General features: G+C 44.6%; 2 protein-coding genes across 2 annotated transcripts; both read right to left on the reverse strand.

Moving 5' to 3' along the window:
- Positions 1-3,799: 3,799 nt before the first annotated feature.
- Positions 3,800-7,119, reverse strand: LOC306736571 (intermediate filament protein ON3-like). Its single transcript, XM_079218217.1, has 9 exons — positions 6,938-7,119; positions 5,673-5,881; positions 5,504-5,564; positions 5,300-5,395; positions 5,050-5,214; positions 4,813-4,938; positions 4,491-4,711; positions 4,338-4,396; positions 3,800-4,231 (listed from the first exon to the last, which is right to left on the reverse strand). The coding sequence occupies exons 1-9, from the start codon at positions 7,085-7,087 to the stop codon at positions 4,056-4,058; spliced, it is 1,263 nt and encodes a 420-aa protein (XP_079074343.1). The 5' UTR covers positions 7,088-7,119; the 3' UTR covers positions 3,800-4,055.
- A 3,940-nt stretch (positions 7,120-11,059) lies between these two features.
- LOC306736570 (intermediate filament protein ON3-like) lies at positions 11,060-15,433 on the reverse strand. Its single transcript, XM_079218216.1, has 9 exons — positions 14,979-15,433; positions 13,713-13,921; positions 13,544-13,604; positions 13,340-13,435; positions 13,090-13,254; positions 12,853-12,978; positions 12,531-12,751; positions 12,378-12,436; positions 11,060-12,268 (listed from the first exon to the last, which is right to left on the reverse strand). The coding sequence occupies exons 1-9, from the start codon at positions 15,363-15,365 to the stop codon at positions 12,093-12,095; spliced, it is 1,500 nt and encodes a 499-aa protein (XP_079074342.1). The 5' UTR covers positions 15,366-15,433; the 3' UTR covers positions 11,060-12,092.
- Positions 15,434-23,200: the final 7,767 nt, after the last annotated feature.

A 23,200-nucleotide genomic window follows, 5' to 3' on the forward strand; every position in this document is an offset into this window, starting at 1 on the left:
CTGCACACTACACACTGCACACTGCACACTGCACACTACACACTGCACACTACACACTACACACTGCACACTACACACTGCACACTACACACTACACACTGCACACTACACACTACACACTGCACACTACACACTACACACTGCACACTACACACTACACACTACACACTGCACACTACACACTACACACTGCACACTACACACTACACACTACACACTGCACACCTGTACAATACACACTGCACACTACACACTACACACAGCACACTACACACTGCACACTACACACTGCACACTACACACTACACACTGCACACCTGTACAATACACACTGCACACTACACACTGCACACTACACAACTACACAACTGCACACTACACACTGCATACTACACACTGCACACTACACCTGCACACTACACACCTGCACATTGCACACTGCACACTGCACAACTACACACTGCACACTGCATACTACACACCTGCACACTGCACACTGCACACTACACTTGCATAACACACACTGCATACTACACACTGCACACTACACTTGCACACTACACACTACACACCTGTACATTGCACACTGCACACTACACACTGCACACTGCACACTACACACTGCACACTGCATACTACACACTGCACACTACACTTGCACACTACACACTACACACCTGTACATTGCACACTTGCACACTACACACTGCATACTACACACCTGTACATGGCACACTGCACACTACACACTACACAGTACACAACTAAACAACTGCACACCTGCACACTGCACACTACACAACTACACAACTGCACACTACACACTGCATACTACACTTGCACACTACACACCTGCACATTGCCCACTGCACACTACACAACTACACACTGCATACTACACGACTGTACACTGCAACCTGCACACTACACAACTCTACACTGCACACAGTTCGTTATGACTATTATTATTATTAATAATACCTAATAATATTAGTCACCTGATCTTCATAGGCAACTGTGCAGAAATACAGTTTTTTTACAGAATGAATGGAAGAAAAAAAAACTGTGTATCATTCAAAGATTGATTTAGAATTTGACTTTCAATTTTATGAATTTAGCTTCACATATTAGTGAATGAGGCCAAACACACATACTTAAACATATACATATAAATATACATATACATTCTGAGTCTTTTTGAAATGCACCTGCATCTCGCATGCCCTCCTTGATATCAGCTGTTGTGATGCATCCAAAGTGATTATTGTTGGTGCGCAAAAAAAAAAATTATTACAAAATGGAAATGCTGAAACAAAACATATATTTTAGCCCATGTATTGTCCATATTACATTATATTGTGTTGAGAATAATAACACAATTCATGTTAACCACGACCTTTTACACTCTAAACTTTATCTTTGTTATCTTCTCAGTTTTTATAATAAGTTTTCCTTCAAAGATAATTGTGTCACGTTGAGAGTCGGCGTTGTCTATTTGCTGGGATTCAGCAGATTAATTGAGAATAAAAAAGAGCTAAAAGAGAGTGAATATTGGACGAACCAGGTGGTTTAAAACAGGACACCAAAGGAATCATTTTGTAATGTGTCTGCTGGAGGTGAAGAGGAATAAGCGGGTTAGGTTAACAAGGTCACCTCAACAACTGCTGCCTTCAAATGACCCAAAAAAACAGTTTTTGCAGGTTTAAGGTCACAGTTGTATTAAATCACATGTCAACACAGTTTCATGGCAGGTCGTGAACCAGTCATGAACTACTCCGTGGTTTTGTCTAAACCTGACATTCTCACCCTGAGCAAAGTTTGCTCAGGGTGTGTTTTTTTTAATGACACAAAAAACATGTTATGTTTGCTAACTTGAAAGTACATCAACATTGTGTGAACACTTCCATGGGAATTGACTTAAAAAAAATCCTTTTCCTGCACACACACACACACACACACACACACACACACACACACACACACACACACACACACACACGCGCATTGATCGAGGTGTAATGTTTATTGATCGAGGTGCTGGGCTCTGGTTACGGGTAAGGTCAATCTTTTCAATCACTCCTGCGGACTTCTTCCAGTCAATAGCTCCTCATAGTGCTCATAGGGCCAAAGGCAACAAAGGTCGTCTCCTCGTGACCTTTGCTCTGCTGCGTCTGAGGTCAAGTGCTCAGGTGTGCTTCTGAAAACCGGAGTACAAAAATGAAAGCCGGCAAATGCTCTTTAAAGTACCAGAATAAGTATTCTTTACACTTTACTTAATTAACATCAAATAAGATGATTACACTACATTGTATGTGCAGCTTTAAATTTGTAAGCAAATAAATAGCTGGACTGAACTGCAGGAAAAATATTTCTATTCTTCTCAAAATGTATGTACATGTGTCTGCTGTGATGGTTTATTTGTTGTATGCTTGACACTTCAAATCATCAAAAGGTGGGGCAAGCATTTATGTGCAATTAGCTGCCTGTCTTGTGTCTTTGTTTGAGAGGAATCTTAATATTCTTAGTCACCAAAGACGAAACTGAATAATCCAGCTGATCAACTAGTCTGAAGCTGCACTGGAAGGCTCTCCGGTTGAGGGAGATCTCCTGTTCCTCTCGTACCTCTTCTCTTCTCTATCATGGTCTGGTGCTGCAGGCGCAGAAACATGGTTAACATGTGGAACCATAAGATCAGTGATCCTTTTCAAGGACAACCTGTCTATATATATATATATATATATATATATATATATATATATATATATATATATATAGAGAGAGAGAGAGAGAGAGAGAGAGAGAGAAAGAGAGCGAGAGAGAGGCTATGGGCTGCTGAGCACAATGCTACAGATGATACTGAGCAGTTACTGATCAATATGAATCACTGCCTCTTATTCTGTTACAAGGGCGTCTTTGTTGACCAAATTGTGACGCGCATCAGTATTGATATTAATGCTGCACAACAACAACAAGTCGACATGTCTTGTACTCGTGATAATACGTTGGAGATGAAACTGCTGGTTTGTCAGTGAGGATGGATGTTGAGTTTGTAATTACATTTCCTGCAAGGAGAAAAGATGCATCACCCGTAATTGCTCTCATAGTGATGTAACTGGTTTTGTGGAAACATGAATGGTTACAACTTCAGACTTTGGCATGTGCCTTGTAACACTATTATGACTCAACTTTAATTCCTTTGGGAACAAATTCAACAATTTAAAAAAATGATCGCTGCACACACTCGTAGCCTGAGGGGAAGATGAAGAAAGGATCTTATTTGTTAACCTGCCAATAAAACTTTAAGTGTGCAGGGCACATTTAAAAATACACCATTGTGTCTGCATGTGAGTCAACTACGCTGTTTCCCTCTTTCTGACTCATGGCCTAGTTGCATAAACAAAGTAACATTTTCATGACTGTGCACATTTGTGCATTCAAATATATTAGAACCCAGTTTGAAATTGAATCAACATATGATAGTACTAATGACTGATTTATATATTCCATGTTTTCAGTACAGTTGTTGCAAGATTTGATTATATGTACGTGACTCGTATGAATACCTATAAATACCTCATTGGTAAAGCTTATATAATAAGACGTAGATATTATGTCACCTTCCTGCATAAATTTGAAAGAAGCAGCTCATACAATTCATCTTCGAGAGAGAGAAGTTGCCAATTGTTTCAAGATTAAACATGTAAAATAAGAAGGCAATGCTGGGATCTGTACGTGCATATGTGTTGGACAGTTATTCCAAACATGAAGTGAGGAGCAGAAAAGTGGCACAGCACTGCCCTCATGTGAAATTACAAAAGACATTTTTATAAAAAGCAAAAACTTTCAGATTTGTCTCTATTTAATCCCAACAATAATGAGTGATCATTTTAGTTCTCAGATTATTTTAGTTCTAATTCGTTGATCTATGAAGCACAACTGGTAGCAGTGTAACACAATTTATTAAGCTGCATTGTGGATCCTGCTTAACAATATTGCATAGCACCATGAGGGGGTACAGATGGGTTTCTGAAGGGGAAGAGGGATGGCTCTCCTTTTTAATAGCCTCTCCTGCTGGAACTGGTGGATGAGACTGTGGACTTGGTAATAGTCGCACCACCACCATAACCACCAGACATGAAGCCGCCGCTGCTGCTGCCGCCGTAGCCGCCGCCGTAGCTGCTGCTGCTGCTGCCGCCACCGTAGCCGAATCCACCATTGGAGCTGGATAATCCTGAAGCAAAAAAAAGGACGTAAGTGTTATTATGTATCCATCTATCTGTCAGTGAGGTCTCTTGAATAATGATGATGATGATGATGTATAAAAATCTAAAACTTACCACCACCTCCGGAGGTCTGCTGCACGTGGATGGTTGCGCTTGAACCGCCGCTGTTCAGTCTAATGGTGGAATAGTGGCGTGTTAGCACTTAATTCAGAGTTGAAGCTAATGCTGCAGCCATTGAAATACACTTCATATGCATTTCTATCCCACCTGTCCTCCTCTCCTTCCAGCAGTTTCCTGTAGGTGGCAATTTCGATGTCCAGGGCCAGCTTGACGTTCATCAGCTCCTGGTACTCGCGCACCTGGCGGGCCATGTCCTGCTTGGCTCTCTGCAGGGCATCCTCCAGGTCCCTGATGCGGAGCTTGGCATCCTTCACTGCCAGCTCACCACGCTCCTCAGCCTCTGCGATCTGGGCCTCAAGGCTGGCCCTCTGTGGGAAATGATGTTAATGGATTAATACCTGCAAATCCTCTAACACAATGCCGTGTGTAAATAATAGGGCATCATCCATGTGAAGGGCTTGAAATATACCTGTCCCTTGACAGACTCAATCTCATTCTGAAGACGGGCGATCATGCGGTTCAGCTCAGAAATCTCAGTCTTGGTTGAGCGCAGGTCTTCCCCATACTGTCCGACAGAGCTCTGCATCTCCTCGTACTAACATGAAACACAGGTTGTATCAAGAGCATGACCCAGTAGTTGGAACAGGTGTTGAAAGTGTAATAAAAAAGACATTAGAAGAAAGAGTAAACCAGATCTTTCACTCACCTTCTGTTTGTACCAGGTCTCTGCTTCAGCCTTGCTGCGGTTGGCGATGTCTTCATACTGAGCACGCACTTCAGCCACAATGGAGTCCATGTCCAGGTTACGGCTGTTGTCCATCTCCACGACGACGGAGGTGTCCTTGATCTGGCCCTGCAGTTCACGAAGCTCCTACAGAACCAATGGTTGTTGCACATCAGCTTTAACTCAAATGGTGATGGTAGTATGATGAGTATTAGACATTATAGATACATACAGCCTCATAGACGGCCCTGAGGAAGTTGATCTCATCTTGAAGAGCATCAGCTTTGGCCTCCAGCTCCACCTTGTTCATGTAAGCAGCATCAACATCCTGGAAAGAAAATCATACAGAAACAGGAAGTGTTACTACTGGCCTCATGGTCTTAAACCCAAAGATTGAACAGAAAAGCATTTAATGGCCATTTTGATGTTTTCGCACCTTCTTCAGGAGCACAAATTCATTCTCTGCAGATGAACGTTTGTTGATTTCATCTTCATACCTGTTGGGACAAAAGCCAACGTTTTAGTTCATCTGCTCCATCTTGAACATCTGCTCACTATATCAAGGTCTATATTATAACTAGTGGCCATGTCATGCCAGCACTCACTTCCTCTTGAAGTCCTCAACCAGGCCCTGCATGTTCCTCAGCTCTCCCTCCATCTTGCCCTTCTCGTTGCCCAGCCCGTCGAGCTGCCTGCGCAGGTTGGAAATGTAGGCTTCGAACATGCCCTCGATGTTGGAGCGGGTTGTGGTCTGGTCCTGCAGGAGGCTCCATTTGGTCTCCAGCATCTTGTTCTGCTGCTCCAGGAAACGGACCTGTGGACACACAAAGACAAGGAAGATTGTCAGATGGCTTTTAAAAAAAGGGTCACCTTTTTTTGTTGCTTTATATAGATTTAAGTGTAAGATTCTTCGTCAGAGCAATTGGGTGCAAAGGGTGTGTAGTTGTGTTGTCACCTTTATCTACATGACTGTTGATAGCTACATGTCTGAATTGCCACACCCAATTCACAACAACTGTGACTCATGATAGCATATCTTTGCTTGTTCAAGCTATTGTAATACTAAATGGTGTAGAAGGGAAAACTGAATCTTCCTTCTTTAAATTAAAATATAGTATGTTCAATCTAGAGAGGCTTCCAGTGTGTGTTTCACCTATTCAAACTCTTCTTCGCCCATGAATCCTCCTGCAGCCTCTGTTGGGCAATAGAGGCCACACAGTCGCTCTTGAAAAAACAAAAAAACTAGGCGTGGTAGATAAAGAAGACAAAGCCGTGCAGTGTTATGGGATGAGTGCTTTGTTACGCGACTTATTGTCAAAGTGCCAATTTATCGTGTTCAGAGAGTCATTCTGTTCAGAAAGGACCTCTTCTTATAGCTTGCACACAAACATTAACACGGTTGTGTGATTGTTGCGTAAAAGACAAGTGAATGTAGATTTACGACTCAGCACTTAGCATTTTATTTGCCATAACAACCAGGTGATAGGTGCACTGAGCAAAGGAAAGACTTTGGACTCTGTGGTCATAGCGTAGATAGATTGTTATGTCACTGCAATATAAACCCCACCCATGTTTAGATAGTGGGCAGAAAGGCAGCCTGTTAGCTTGAGTAGAGTTTGGATGGAGTTGCCAGTGGGATCACTATCGGTGACAGACTTTGGGATGTTTGTAAACTTCCAAAGACTGGAACTCATGGATGGATTTAATATCACACAGATATGATTCACAGCTAGTGGACAGATTGTCTTGAACTAAACAGTACTATCTACTAAAGAGCCCTTTGGACAGCTGCTAGCATGCAGGCCGTCCGCACTAAGAAAAGGAGGCTGAGAGTAAATTGTACATCAGACGTCACACAGAAGACACCAACCTTGTCGATGAAGGAAGCAAAGCGGTTGTTGAGGGTCTTGATCTGATCTTTCTCCTGGGTGCGGACCACCTGAATGGATGGGTCGATTGCCAGGTTCAGAGGGGCCAGCAGGCTCTGGTTGACTTGGACAGCGGTGATCGGTGGAGGCATGCAGTTGCCTTGGCCCCCAGAAAAGCCATAACTACCACCCATTGAAGACATACCAGAACTGCCAAAACCACTGGAACGAGCACCAAAACCACCTCCAGCACCCAAACCACCTCCACCTCCAGCACCAAAACCGCCTCCAGCACCAGCACCATAACTGGATCTTTGTGAGGAGTAGTTGGTTGGTGCAGTGGACCTCCTGATGCTGCTGGAGCCAGAGACTGAGTATGACTTCCTCATCTTGTTTGCAGTGGGTATCAGCTATCTAAGAAGAGGAGAACAGAAGAGGAGCAGTCGTCAAAAGGAGAGCCAAGTCCCTCTGAGTGTCTGACTGTAGACGCTGTCGGCTTTTATGTATGTCTTTGTGGAACAAGGGGGAGGATCCTCTTCAGTCGCTTCAACCTGGACTCATGTTGCTGTCCAGCCTCCCTTCCACCTCAGGCTGCACGCCTCTAGCGCTGAATGACAGGAGTGGCCTGTAAAACAGGTAGGGAGGGATTGTCAAAAGATAAGACGTGACACACCCTGCACCTGGACAGGCTAAAGGGGAAGAGAGTAAACAAACTTCTTTCAAAGTTGAGTTCGTCGTATATGACATTTCATACAAGAGTAGGGAGTTAGTCAGCAGGCAGTCAATGGCACTATGAAATGGGCAATAAAAGGTGTTTTGTGAAAGCAACCTCGAGAGGTCCTTGAGCATGCAACGTCCATATGTTCAAAAGTTCAGTTCTCCTTTGATAAACTATCCAGGGCTTATTCTTTAGCAAGCATCTTCTCCAACAGTGTATCCTGTTTCCTGCTGCTGAAGCACCATCAGCTTCAGCTGCTCCTCAGCAAGAACGATTTGCTTCAGCCTCCATTTTCAGCAGCTTTTCATCGGAGTCGTCGTTGTCCGCATGCCGCTTCTGTGTCTGTCACACCAGCTCTAACCCAAGTACCTCTTCCGAAAGTTGAGTTGTGCTGATGCTTGCACATGGCTCAGCCTCCCATAGGATACACCTCCACAGTTGTCAGGAGCACAAATGTGCCACCTCAGGAGAGGTTAAGAGGCTTGGACTTCTGAGTGTTTGCCTCATCGATCTGTTCCCCAACACAGGTCCAATCTCATAGAGAGCCTGGGAACTCTCTTGTCCACCAATGTTAAGAACTGACTCACCCATCTAGAAGGGTGTCTTCACATTTTGGAGGTTCCTCATTTCCCCATGCTCCCTTGTAGCCTTCAGATTCTTCAACCAAAGTCAAACTGTTCGTTTTTAATTGACCACTGCCAGTGGCTTCACTTTCTCTGTTATGTGAGCCCAACTGGTATTATTGCCATTGGCTCACAGGTTGCTTTGGCCAGGGCCACAGAAATGTTCAAACAATTGCTGATAATTAAGATGCACACCCCCTAGTGATGTACATGTCTCAGCACCGCTGAAGTCCAGAAGGAGAAGAAACAAGACTAAACCGCATGCTGAATGCCTACTAATATTATTTGTCAAATCTACAATGTTCCACTCTCAGGAGCAATGCCATGACTGTGGAGGAGTAGGTGCTGATTGCATTGGTTTGTGGTTCCTTTTATGAAGTGACTGTGGATGGACTGACAATGTAGACATTTAGAGTGGGCTGTGTGTTGCAGGACATTTCTCATTGGGCAGGATGTCCAATACCATTGGTACAATCTTTTGAACATATGCAGGCACATGATGCAAGAGACTGAGACTTTGCGATTAGAAAGGGCCAACACAGCATCAATGTACAGATCGTGAGAAATACTGACCTCATTATCATAAATAGTATCGTGTGATGTCCTGGGTCCAAACATGATGCCCATATTTGAAATAAAAGCAATCTCTACCAGGAGTTTCAACAGACTGCTCCAGATGATTCACTGTGTAAGTGGTTGCATTCTTCTACCTAACATAGCACAAGCAAGAAGAGTGCCATTGCATGAAGACCACACAGATGGACTTCTTCCTGAGCAAAGGGCCTTGACCTACCAACACTACCACCACCACCACCGCTCACTCTGCAACCGAAGGGTGTGCTATTGGCACTGGTGGCACAAAAAAAAGATAAATGGCTTTAAATACCTGGTAATTGACTCTGATGGGGGAACTGGGAGACTCTAATGGGGAACTGGGAGACTCTGGAACAGGTCGTGACGCCAGTAGGGAACCCGGTCTCAGCTGCGGCCCGAAGGCGGCAGCTGGGACAGGGGATGGCTGTGGCCCGGAGTGGGGATGGAGCTGGCAGCGGCACAGAGGTGGGAGCCGGGTCTGGGGCTGGCAGCGGCACAGAGGCGGGAGCCGGGACTGGCAGCGGCACAGAGGCGGGAGCCGGGACTGGCAGGGGCACAGAGGCGGGAGCCGGGACTGGGGCTGGCAGCGGCACAGAGGTGGGAGCCGGGACTGGGGCTGGCAGCGGCACAGAGGCGGGAGCCGGGACTGGGGCTGGCAGCGGCACAGAGGCGGGAGCCGGGACTGGGGCTGGCAGTGGCACAGAGGCGGGAGCCGGGACTGGGGCTGGCAGCGGCACAGAGGCGGGAGCCGGGACTGGGGCTGGCAGCGGCACAGAGGCGGGAGCCGGGACTGGGGCTGGCAGTGGCACAGAGGCGGGAGCCGGGACTGGGGCTGGCAGCGGCACAGAGGCGGGAGCCGAGACTGGGGCTGGCAGCGGCACAGAGGCGGGAGCCGGGACTGGGGCTGGCCGAACCGCCGACTAGAGACGTGGAGCCGGAATCGGACGGACTGCCGACTGGAGACGTGGAGCCGGAATCGGACGGACTGCCGACTGGAGACGTGGAGCCGGAATCGGACGGACTGCCGGGTTACAGGGCTCACCGTAAGCCAGTCGGGACCCCAACCATAAATCGTGCTCAGGGTCCGTACAGTAGTCAAAGTGACCCTCCTGGTGGCTACGGGGACCACCCAAAGCCCGACGGGGCTCATTAGCAGCGTCAAACTCTGCGTCCATAACCTGGTCGTTATAGCCCAGGTTACGGCCACGAGCGTCATAAAAAAAACAAGCGTACCGGGGCTGGCCATGGATTTGCCATAGCAGGACCGAAAAAAAAGGATTGAAAAAATAAATTAAAAAAAGGTTGCAGGCTGGGTCCAGGTACTGGTGGGTTCGTTCCGTCATGGGGTGGTTCAAGGAGTGGACCCAAATGCCGAGGCAACGGATCAAAAAGTAAATTTATTTTCACAAAAAAACAAGAAAAGGCTTCAAAAACTCTATCTCTAAACAGAAAGGTTGACAAGCTTACGGACGTAGGAACGGACGGGCAACACACAGTACAATCCACACTGGAGCAGGAGACAAACAGGGTTTAAATACACGGGGAGGGGCAGGTGATTGGACACAGCAGGGAACAATCAGGGGCAATCAGCAGACAATCACAGGGGCAGGAAGTGCAGGGATCACAGAGGACACACGAGACAAGGACTACAAAATAAAACAGGAAACAGACAAACTCACATCATGACACATTATGAGTGAGCATGCGTGAGGAGGGATTGGCAGATGTATGACAAATAAACTACAAGCCACAGCATGCAACAGTAAAGTCTTCCTGACTGAACTTCCGCAATAGCTTCAGAGAAAAGATGCATCACCCATAACTGCTCTCATGGTGATGCAACTGGTTTTGTGGAAACATTAATGGTTACAACTTCAGACTTGTGGTTGTGCCTTGTAACAATACTATGACTCAACTTTAATTTGTCTGGGACCAAATTCAACAATCGTGATCGCTGCCAGCGCTCGTCACCTGAGGTGAAGATGAAGAAAGGGTTGTTTGTTTAGCTGCCAATACAAATTTTGAGTGCGCAGGGCAAATAAAAAAATACACCATTGTGTAAGCTGAAAATAATTTCAATCAGGAGAGACAGTGAGTGATTAGTAGTTAATGTTTATTATGCCAGATGATGCGTTCATGGGTTACACATACTTTATTTGGCGCTTGGAAAATGAGATTGCACAGTGGTTCAGCTGCTGACCAGCTGATAGAGTCTGACACTAATGACACTTCGGATTCTCTTCAGGCTTCAATACGTTAATATTCATGTTTGATAGTCAGATGAGTTTCTGCCTGACTCAGTTTGTTGCAGTCATCATGCTGAATGTCCCTCCTCTTCCAGCCGCTCTGCATGTCCGACATGTGAGTAGAGATCCAGTCATACCTCACCTGCCCAAGAGGGAGGTTTATTGTAGAGTTGACATATTGTACATGCATATCCGGCGGACAGCTGAACCAAATAGGAAGTGAGAAATCTCGGAGTGGAAATTACATTACAATTTATGAAGGGAAGTAAAACAAATTCTGAACTTTCTCTTTCATTTACCACAACAATAATGAGACTGATAGGCGATCATTTATATTCTCAGATTTATTGTATTTTGGATTCATTTGATGTAATTTGCTGATGCAAAAATAAATCTGGTTTCAACATGATTTCATTCTTGATGGAAGGTAAATGCAAAACTCAACATGGAACCATTTGACAGAACAGTAAGAAGAACAAGTCAGTAGCCAATCAGTTCTAAGTGTAACTATGAACGTGTAAAGTCACACAAATTAATCTGGATCTGGTCAGTATCTTGCTCCCCTGACCGACATCAGCACTCAAAGGTAGGAACGACGACTTCAACCTTCAAGTCAAGAACATGTCACTACAGGATTTATCTTCAGAGACGTTCATCAGTGCACTACATTTAAATGCAGATTGCCCTTGCTTAGTTTTAACACAGTTTTTTTATTTGGGATTATTTGTTACTGTCAGTGCAAAAAGAGCTGACCTGGCCGTTGTTGGTCTTAGGCCATGTTTACCTTCAGAAACTCTTGTTGAATGATGTTAAACAGGAGAGAGGAAGAAAAACCACCAGTTATCCATGAAGCACAACTGGTAGCAGTGTAACACAATTTATTAAGCTGCATTGTGGATCCTGCTTAACAATATTGCATAGCACCATGAGGGGGTACAGATGGGTTTCTGAAGGGGAAGAGGGATGGCTCTCCTTTTTAATAGCCTCTCCTGCTGGAACTGGTGGATGAGACTGTGGACTTGGTAATAGTCGCACCACCACCATAACCACCAGACATGAAGCCGCCGCTGCTGCTGCCGCCGTAGCCGCCGCCGTAGCTGCTGCTGCTGCTGCCGCCACCGTAGCCGAATCCACCATTGGAGCTGGATAATCCTGAAGCAAAAAAAAGGACGTAAGTGTTATTATGTATCCATCTATCTGTCAGTGAGGTCTCTTGAATAATGAGGATGATGATGATGATGTATAAAAATCTAAAACTTACCACCACCTCCGGAGGTCTGCTGCACGTGGATGGTTGCGCTTGAACCGCCGCTGTTCAGTCTAATGGTGGAATAGTGGCGTGTTAGCACTTAATTCAGAGTTGAAGCTAATGCTGCAGCCATTGAAATACACTTCATATGCGTGTCTATCCCACCTGTCCTCCTCTCCTTCCAGCAGTTTCCTGTAGGTGGCAATTTCGATGTCCAGGGCCAGCTTGACGTTCATCAGCTCCTGGTACTCGCGCACCTGGCGGGCCATGTCCTGCTTGGCTCTCTGCAGGGCATCCTCCAGGTCCCTGATGCGGAGCTTGGCATCCTTCACTGCCAGCTCACCACGCTCCTCAGCCTCTGCGATCTGGGCCTCAAGGCTGGCCCTCTATGGGAAATGATGTTAATGGATTAATACCTGCAAATCCTCTAACACAATGCCGTGTGTAAATAATAGGGCATCATCCATGTGAAGGGCTTGAAATATACCTGTCCCTTGACAGACTCAATCTCATTCTGAAGACGGGCGATCATGCGGTTCAGCTCAGAAATCTCAGTCTTGGTTGAGCGCAGGTCTTCCCCATACTGTCCGACAGAGCTCTGCATCTCCTCGTACTAACATGAAACACAGGTTGTATCAAGAGCATGACCCAGTAGTTGGAAGAGGTGTTGAAAGTTTAATAAAAAAGACATTAGAAGAAAGAGTAAACCAGATCTTTCACTCACCTTCTGTTTGTACCAGGTCTCTGCTTCAGCCTTGCTGCGGTTGGCGATGTCTTCATACTGAGCACGCACTTCAGCCACAATGGAGTCCATGTCCAGGTTACGGCTGTTGTCCATCTCCACGACGACGGAGGTGTCCTTGATCTGGCCCTGCAGTTCACGAAGCTCCTACAGAACCAATGGTTGTTGCACATCAGCTTTAACTCAAATGGTGATGGTAGTATGATGAGTATTAGACATTATAGATACATACAGCCTCATAGACGGCCCTGAGGAAGTTGATCTCATCTTGAAGAGCATCAGCTTTGGCCTCCAGCTCCACCTTGTTCATGTAAGCAGCATCAACATCCTGGAAAGAAAATCATACAGAAACAGGAAGTGTTACTACTGGCCTCATGGTCTTAAACCCAAAGATTGAACAGAAAAGCATTTAATGGCCATTTTGATGTTTTCGCACCTTCTTCAGGAGCACAAATTCATTCTCTGCAGATGAACGTTTGTTGATTTCATCTTCATACCTGTTGGGACAAAAGCCAACGTTTTAGTTCATCTGCTCCATCTTGAACATCTGCTCACTATATCAAGGTCTATATTATAACTAGTGGCCATGTCATGCCAGCACTCACTTCCTCTTGAAGTCCTCAACCAGGCCCTGCATGTTCCTCAGCTCTCCCTCCATCTTGCCCTTCTCGTTGCCCAGCCCGTCGAGCTGCCTGCGCAGGTTGGAAATGTAGGCTTCGAACATGCCCTCGATGTTGGAGCGGGTTGTGGTCTGGTCCTGCAGGAGGCTCCATTTGGTCTCCAGCATCTTGTTCTGCTGCTCCAGGAAACGGACCTGTGGACACACAAAGACAAGGAAGATTGTCAGATGGCTTTTAAAAAAAGGGTTACCTTTTTTTGTTGCTTTATATAGATTTAAGTGTAAGATTCTTCGTCAGAGCAATTGGGTGCAAAGGGTGTGTAGTTGTGTTGTCACCTTTATCTACATGACTGTTGATAGCTACATGTCTGAATTGCCACACCCAATTCACAACAACTGTGACTCATGATAGCATATCTTTGCTTGTTCAAGCTATTGTAATACTAAATGGTGTAGAAGGGAAAACTGAATCTTCCTTCTTTAAACTAAAATATAGTATGTTCAATCTAGAGAGGCTTCCAGTGTGTGTTTCACCTATTCAAACTCTTCTTCGCCTATGAATCCTCCTGCAGCCTCTGTTGGGCAATAGAGGCCACACAGTCGCTCTTGAAAAAACAAAAAAACTAGGCGTGGTAGATAAAGAAGACAAAGCCGTGCAGTGTTATGGGATGAGTGCTTTGTTACGCGACTTATTGTCAAAGTGCCAATTTATCGTGTTCAGAGAGTCATTCTGTTCAGAAAGGACCTCTTCTTATAGCTTGCACACAAACATTAACACGGTTGTGTGATTGTTGCATAAAAGACAAGTGAATGTAGATTTACGGCTCAGCACTTAGCATTTTTTTTGCCATAACAACCAGGTGATAGGTGCACTGAGCAAAGGAAAGACTTTGGACTCTGTGGTCATAGCGTAGATAGATTGTTATGTCACTGCAATATAAACCCCACCCATGTTTAGATAGTGGGCAGAAAGGCAGCCTGTTAGCTTGAGTAGAGTTTGGATGGAGTTGCCAGTGGGATCACTATCGGTGACAGACTTTGGGATGTTTGTAAACTTCCAAAGACTGGAACTCATGGATGGATTTAATATCATACAGATATGGATTCACAGCTAGTGGACAGATTGTCTTGAACTAAACAGTACTATCTACTAAAGAGCCCTTTGGACAGCTGCTAGCATGCAGGCCGTCCGCACTAAGAAAAGGAGGCTGAGAGTAAATTGTACATCAGACGTCACACAGAAGACACCAACCTTGTCGATGAAGGAAGCAAAGCGGTTGTTGAGGGTCTTGATCTGCTCTTTCTCCTGGGTGCGGACCACCTGGATGGATGGGTCGATTGCCAGGTTCAGAGGGGCCAGCAGGCTCTGGTTGACTTGGACAGCGGTGATCGGTGGAGGCATGCAGTTGCCTTGGCCCCCAGAAAAGCCATAACTACCACCCATTGAAGACATACCAGAACTGCCAAAACCACTGGAACGAGCACTAAAACCACCTCCAGCACCAAAACCACCTCCACCTCCAGCACCAAAACCGCCTCCACCACCAGCACCATAACTGGATCTTTGTGAGGAGTAGTTGGTTGGTGCAGTGGACCTCCTGATGCTGCTGGAGCCAGAGACTGAGTATGACTTCCTCATCTTGTTTGCAGTGGGTATCAGCTATCTAAGAAGAGGAGAACAGAAGAGGAGCAGTCGTCAAAAGGAGAGCCAAGTCCCTCTGAGTGTCTGACTGTAGACGCTGTCGGCTTTTATGTCTTTGTGGAACAAGGGGGAGGATCCTCTTCAGTCGCTTCAACCTGGACTCATGTTGCTGTCCAGCCTCCCTTCCACCTCAGGCTGCACGCCTCTAGCGCTGAATGACAGGAGTGGCCTGTAAAACAGGTAGGGAGGGTTTGTCAAAAGATAAGACGTGACACACCCTGCACCTGGACAGGCTAAAGGGGAAGAGAGTGAGAGCTAGAGTGGAGTGAGAGTGTGATTATTAAGGGGAAAGTACCTTTTCATGTTTATAACCCCAGTAGCCTGCTTAGTGGTCACAGGGCAGTGGATTAATACTGGAGGCTGGAGGGGGCTGATGAGTAAAGGGCAAAAAGGTAAAAATGTATTAAAAACAATAAAATATTACAACATAAGCCAGCATTAGTTACATTCAATAACCAAACACAAACTTATTTAGTGAACTACAAAAAGTTGTGCAGGATCTGCTTGCATCTAGAAGTGGCCTTTTCCCGTTTGCCAAGCGTGAAGAAGAATTACGGTGGCTGATGCGGAAGATGAAAATGTAAATTATTCTAAAACAAAGACTTGACTGTGCATCATACCCTCCAATTAGCCTAAATGCTAAATGTCTTTCAATGTCAATTATCTGTCCTGATCAGACAGGATTCATTAAGAATAGACAGCATTCTTCAACCTCTGCCAATACTTGAACATTATATATACTCCCTGTCACCAGCACCTCTGAGGCCTCATGTCCCTGTTTAACTGTACTAGGTTGAGTGGAAGTATCTTTGTTCTCTAAATTAATGTGGGTTTGGCTCCATTTTCATGATTGGATAAAACGTTTGTACTCATCCCTTGAAGCCTCTGTCAGGACCGATGACCCTCAGGATACTTCCCTCTGCAGCGGTCAACACTTACAACTCCTAACCCCTCTTCAAAGACATGGCCCGATCCAGATATGAACACAAACTGTCTTTATATGCAGATGACCTATTGCTTTACACATCTGACCTTTGTGTTTCTGCTCCTGTTATCCGTTCAACTCGCTGCATTCGGTCACCATCAGGGTATCCACTGAATCTTAACTCAAAGTTTACACTTCCATAACTTGCCATTAACAATTTCTCACAGCAATTGTATTTATCCAGGCGTCCACGAAGCGAACTGGCTTCAAAACCTTTTTCAGGCTTCTCCTTCAACCCAAGGAGAACTTCAGCGGTGGTCTTTGCTTCAGCCTCTTGCTGGTTTCTGGAAGACATCGTTCACAACATCCAGACGTCCTCTTCAAGGGTATGAACACATTTTGGGAAATGTCGATCCTCTTCTTTTCTTATGTGAAGCTACTACATTTTGTGTAAATATATATATATATATATATATATATATATATATATATATATATATATATATATATATATATATATATATACAGCATTATACTACCTGAACATTAAAATGCTGCTTACATCTTTATGCATAATTAATACTAATAAGTCAACAAAATGTATGTCCAAACTTGAAAAGGTGTTTTCAGAAGTGTTCTATTAGTAAAAAAAAAACATGTTAAGCAATGTACAGTAATGTAGTAAACATGTAACAGCCAAGCATGGATAATAATATACATAATTATAATGATAATACAAACAAAGAACTAAACTACAAGCATAAAGTAGCATGAAGGATTATTCAACCAAAAGCCTGAGGCAAAGTTATGTCTTATTAGATTGTTATTTGAGCGTTGTGACTCACATAGCTTCAGGGTGATAGCAGAGGAGGAATTGTTATTGATCGTCTTCATTCTGGTGAAAACTGTCCTGCACAAACATCTGAGTTTGTTTTCACCACACCAAGTTGTTCCAAACTCAAATTCCTCCTCATGCGTCTTTGTCCTCTGCAGCGTCGCTGTAGGTGAGGCCTGCATTCTTTTTCATTCTTCCCCAACTTTTCACACGCACATGCCTTTAATTTCTACCACGGTGTGGAACTTTACTCTAAAGCTCAAATCTCTGCGGTCCGCCAGCTATTTAGGGAAAACACGTGTGCTACTTTTGCCACTTACTAACTTTAAAGAGATGCACAGAACTCAATGAGAATCTGAGGATTGCTTCTCAATAACGAGCTACACCTACATGCAGATACCTGCACAGCACCTCACACGGCCTTCTCGTAATCTGCAGACTTGAACACTATAAAGTGGCTCCAACAGTCCCATTCTCGGAGCAACAGAATCGTGTTGTTGATGCAACTTGAAGAAAAGTTTGAGACAGATCCCAATCGTTATGAGCTTTGTCTGAGCTTGTCTCTGTCTTCTGTCACGGCTGTCATAAATTGAAAACTCAAGCCTGGTCAAGTCTGGACTACCTGAAGCAACGCAGCAAGAAAACCCTAAATCATGATGGCATGCTGCTGCATACATTGCTGAACCTTGAGTATTGAATTGAAAGGCGGCCGTGTGCGTATAGGAAGGGCACGGCCCGGGTAATTAGTTCATGCAGCCTGGAACAATGCTGCGTCTATGTGTTTGCATTTTTCTTATGGGAATGTGAATTCTCTTAAAACATTTGTCTGGCATGTCAAAACTTTTACTTTTTTTCTACTTTTCTATCTCCTTTTTTTAAAACATTTCAATTTTCATTTACGTGACCTTTTCAGTTCAGTTATTTTATTGATATTAGTCTTCAAGCCCGATGAAAGTGTCGCTATCTCGGCTTTTTTACGACCACGCTGCTGGTTTCCTCATACCAGACCTCCCAGTGTAACTAGTAGGCGCCCCTGCTGTGCCTCAGCAGTGTGTGTAGAGCGGGTGTGGCCACAAGGGCGGAGGTGTAGTTTACAGGCCATGCTTCTCTAAACCAACAGTCATGAGTAGCAATGCAGGAAACTGAAAAAATACAAACTGATTCAGTGATGCAGGGAGTTTGCAGTGTGAATAAAAGCAATGTTCAATCTGTGAATGGATCAGAAATGTCTGTATTTCTGTATTGTATATAGTCTGGCACTCTTTCCCTCATAGTGTGACAGTACAGGTCATATTTATTATGTGACATGATGCTCATTTACATTTGTGTTGGAGGAGACGAGTATTTTAACAGAGAGAGTTGCAGATGAAGTGACGGAGGGTTCGTCTTCCTTCCAACGCTTTTAAATGTCTGTAAACGTGGGAGCATTAGCAAACACACACACACACACACACACACACATCATCTAGCTCTGGTAAATCCGTCCACACCTGCTCATAGTACGCACTGTTGGCTACACATCACAAATAATCCAGTTAAGTGAGGATGATGATCGTTACCATTCAAACTTGACTTTCACTAAACTAGACTAGTCTCTAGAGAAAGTTGTGTACTTGATGAATTTAGTTTTTGCACTCAAACAAATCCAATATTCCTGCCCTCATAGCTCCTTAATATTCATTCATTTATTCCTCTTACAGACTCAAAGTCAAATGATTCTGCATTGGTCATGAAACATGAAACAAAGGCTCCTCTATAGCTTTTGAAAGAATCTAGTAAATGCAGTCAATGTTGTTTTATGGTAAGAATGTCTCTCCACCCAAAGGCCACAGACTGACAATGAATTCCACATGTCAGGTGCTCAAAGGCTTCCTGGCTGCATCTGAACTTTCCTCTGCTGTTTCAACAGCTTAACCTCTGGAGGCTGAAACCTGTTGAGCAGCTCCCGCCTCGCGTGTCTCGGGGGAATTTACTTTTCTTTCTTGTTTGTTGAATTTCAGATGTTCAGCAGTGAACACACTCACATAAAACAGCAGTCTGTAGCACACGAGAGGCCTTTGGTTATTGTCCAGAGCGATTCCCATTGTTAATGAACGAAGCTCTGGGGCTGCACAGCTCTCTCACTGCAGAGTGTAAGTGCATCCTTTTAAGCTTTCTTGAGAACACACAGGATCTTTGCTTGTTGACCGAGTCACCTTCATATCAGGTGTGCATCGTCTCTGGGTGGAGCACCGTCTGTCAAAATGAGCTTTGAATTGTTGTGAAAGTCTGGAAGTTATGAATCTTCGCAGAACATCTTGTGACAGTGACTCACACTTCTGAAGAAGTTGAGAGCTGTCAAAGAGTTGACCAATCACAGGGAAAGTGTCGTGCTTTTGTATTATTACTTTCATAATGATTTAGTTTAGAGCGACGCTTACATTTGAGCTTAAAACATTTGTGGAAAAACATTATAATGATTTGTATAGTAAGCATATATGCATGAATACACATTTCATAGTTATGTGTAATCAGCGACTTCCCAAACTTTAATTATGAAAACATGACATCCCTTGATTGTTAATAGCATGTTAAGAATTCATTCAGACTCTAGCTCACATTGACTGGTTGGACTGGTATCGGTGGTGCTTTGCCAGTGACGGACCTTTTGCTGCACCATGGAGGTGCAACAGTCCTGTATATACACACATATGTATTTATGCATGGACGCTTATACTCAGCAGCGACACTCACATCCAGAACTGCAGGAGGATCATGTTACTTCTCCTCCAATTTCATTCGATGACTCATCAGCGTGTGATAAGCACACACGTCGTAGCAGACTTCAGCCACGCCGGGTGCCTCCACATCTGTTTGTGTTTTCTGGGTAACATAAAAGATAGCAGGAGCTTCAGAAGGCCAACCTTTCTATGATGTCTGAATGAGTATAATCAAACTATTCATTGACCAGAAGAATAATAGTCAACAAACACAAAGGATAAAATCTGCAGCCTTTGGACACACAGCCACACCCCGCCATGCTTGTCTTGGCATCCTCTCCAGCGGGTGGGTGTGTCCTCCGTGAGGGAGTGTTGTTGGAGTGGATTTTAATCTGAGCCTCACAGATTCACCTGCAGAAAGGTGCCGCCCTTACAACACAGCGGCCGCAGCCCAGTGAAGAGAATGTGGTAAACGAGGAGCATGCCATGAATGTCTCAGAGGACGTCTCACCAACACGCTCAGCTGCATTGCACAAGGGCCGGTAGTCACTGATCGTAAAGTCAACAGTTTTTGAGAGGTATTACTTTATCATTCTGGACTTGAAATAAAGGATTATCCTTATCTTCACCACCTTGCTTATAGAGCACACACACCTCACGATGTCGGCATGGGAACTCCGGCACAAACGGCATGACTCAGACATGAAGATCATGAAAGTTGTCTCGCCAAATATAAACCCAGCAACAGAGGCATCCTCCTGCGTGTGTGTGTGTGTGTGTGTGTGTGTGGGCCTTTGACATTAAGTCATGCACTGTGTTTCTCATTGAAGTTCTTTGTGGTTTCATGTTTTTATTATTTAAACAGTTGCGCTATTGATCATCACCGATGGTGTCTACTCTGACAGAGACACATTCGGTCCCTTTCTGGGATTAGCTATTATCAAAGTGACTTTTATTGATTAATCACGTTGATAAAACTAGCAGATGTAAGTGTTAGTCATATTTAGGCTCTTTGTATGACAATATTGTTCCAGACAATCTGCTGAAGGGATTGCCATGAGTATTGTACAGACACTCAAGGTGCCCAGTGGACACAATCAAGGACTGTGGCCATCCCCTCGTCTCACACAATCATCTGGTCAAAGTTTCAAATTGCACAATACTTTATGACCAAATACCCACAAACCTAATGGCACTCCAATCAGCCTCAACTCTGCTTTATAGTCGGACTGTAAATGGACCATCATTTACTGAATGACCATCATGGTGTAATTAAGAAGTCTTGAAACCAGCTTTCAGACCATAAACTGAGGCCCTGAATCAAGTGACAAGTAGTATTCCATATCCAGAGGTGTGGCCCCTGGTGGCCATTAGAAGCATTGCAGAGGCACTTCTGCTTCACTTTTCAGACCCTGAGTTTAGCTCTGCTAGAAAGGTGCATTTACTTTTTACTTATACTGAAACTTTGCATAGTTCTTAAACTCCAGTCTCAGATTAATACTCGTTTTGGCGTGTTTTTCCGTCTGATAATCTTTTAATAAACGTCATAGCGGCCCAGCTGGCCTTGATGGTACTTTAATGTCACAGCAGACCTCAAACGTCCCGTCATTGTTTTATCGCTGGGCTTTTGGTCTCATTGCTTGCTTCGTCTCCTTGGAACAAAAGTGGCATAGCAACTCCCTGTGAGCACAATATTATTTCTGATTCCCATTCTTTGAGTGGGCTGTGGTCCTGCAGTCCTCATCACACACACAACTTGTCTCAGCAGGTCTGCAGTAGAAGCATTCCCACACAGCAGCAACCAGTCAGAGGCAGCGCAGCACCGACCGGCCTTCCAGAGACTCAGTTACATGGAAACTACTGGACCCTTACTGCTATACAGTCTTCACACACACACATCCTATAGGGTCTGCTTCAAGCCATAAAAAGGTGTGACTCCTCAGTATGCTCAGTCAACACAGTCATGGGGTTGAGGCCCCTATAGGGTGTGAAACCTGTTTGCAACCCAACCTCCATTCACAAGAACTCAGTTATCGGCCTGACAACCTGTCATGGAGGCCGTGTGTAAGGATTTACTCTGCATAGCTTTTACTGGAGCATGTTGCACTGAGAGGTGTGCCTTAAGTATTCAGTTTGATGTTTGCATTCAAACAGGCATGTCGGGGTCAAGCACATCCAATTGTCATCACAACACATTCTCTTCCCACACTTCACTATCGAAGACGTGCCGTCACCTCCTGTTGCTGCTCCTGCAGTGCCTGGCAACCACGCTACGGTCAATGCAATGTGTGTGTGTGTGTGTGTGTGTGTGTGTGTGTGTGTGTGTGTGTGTGTGTGTGTGTGTGTGTGTGTGTGTGTGTGTGTGTGAGAAAGATAATTAGAGAAAGGTTGGTCATTAATATGTATTTTACTTGCTGCAGGATCATACCAAAAGGCCGGGCCCCTGCAGACGGCTCTACTCGGCTCATACCTGCATACTTGCAAGTTGGAACAGGTGAAAGAAAAGTAAGCCCGTGTCATCAAGCCGCCCCGCCCTGCAGGACGCCACTTACTTAGTTGGAAATGATTAACTTAGATTAAACTGAAAAATCAAACCCTGCCAAGAGGAAGCAAAAGCTTTGCTGCACTCAAAGTTCAATACAGCAACACTTAATTAACACAAGGAGCTAATGGAGGGACAAAGTGTGACTTCTAGAAGTGAAAGTAGTTGTGAGCCGTGTGACGGCCCTGTGGGGTCAGAGGTCAGCAGCAGGACGACGACAGCTGAGCTGTGTGGCAGTTACATGCACAGGGGTTAGAAGAGACATGCGAACAGTCTTTCTCATTCAAACATGTATTTTAACCAGTAATTGAGCCACTTAAGCAACTTAATCTAATAACACATTCAAACTTGCTTAACGTTTCTCCACAAATGTAAAAAATATTCTTTAACGATACTTATTTTCTGTTAAACAGACACAATGAAGATGCAATGCCCTCAAACTTCTACTGGAAATCATCAAATCCTACACAACATTATTTTAGGGATCTGCCATCAAAGTGCTCCCTGTTTATATCATATTTCAGCAAGTATTTTGTGCTTGTTGCAAATAATATAATTTATCTCTGTCTAAAAAGATAATCATGAAATTGACAATCTTGCATGGAAACAGCAGTTCTTTTGATTCAACTGGAGTGTTCAAACATCCTGCAGAGTTCAGTTCACACACCTGCTTCCTCTCAGGGAAAGCAACATGTGAGAGCCGGAGGCAACGAGAGAGTTAGCCACGCCCACAAGTCTTATCTCACCTGCAGGGTGTGTGAGTCTGCAGGA

The sequence above is a fragment of the Taurulus bubalis genome, assembly GCF_910589615.1.
Source record: "Taurulus bubalis genome assembly, chromosome: 5".
NCBI classification, from domain to species: domain Eukaryota; kingdom Metazoa; phylum Chordata; class Actinopteri; order Perciformes; family Cottidae; genus Taurulus; species Taurulus bubalis.

Bases quoted from the DNA above. Each gene is read 5' to 3' on its own strand.
- LOC306736571 (XM_079218217.1), bottom strand. From the start codon at position 7,087: ATGCCTCCACCGATCACCGCTGTCCAAGTCAACCAGAGCCTGCTGGCC. The intron at 5,882-6,937 runs GTTGGTGTCTTC...GTGTGTCCACAG, and splicing joins TTGCTTCCTTCATCGACAAG to GTCCGTTTCCTGGAGCAGCA. The intron at 4,397-4,490 runs GTGGGATAGAAA...TTCCACCATTAG, and splicing joins CTGGAAGGAGAGGAGGACAG to ACTGAACAGCGGCGGTTCAA.
- LOC306736570 (XM_079218216.1), bottom strand. From the start codon at position 15,365: ATGAGGAAGTCATACTCAGTCTCTGGCTCCAGCAGCATCAGGAGGTCC. The intron at 13,605-13,712 runs GTGAGTGCTGGC...TTGTCCCAACAG, and splicing joins GTTGAGGACTTCAAGAGGAA to GTATGAAGATGAAATCAACA. The intron at 12,437-12,530 runs GTGGGATAGACA...TTCCACCATTAG, and splicing joins CTGGAAGGAGAGGAGGACAG to ACTGAACAGCGGCGGTTCAA.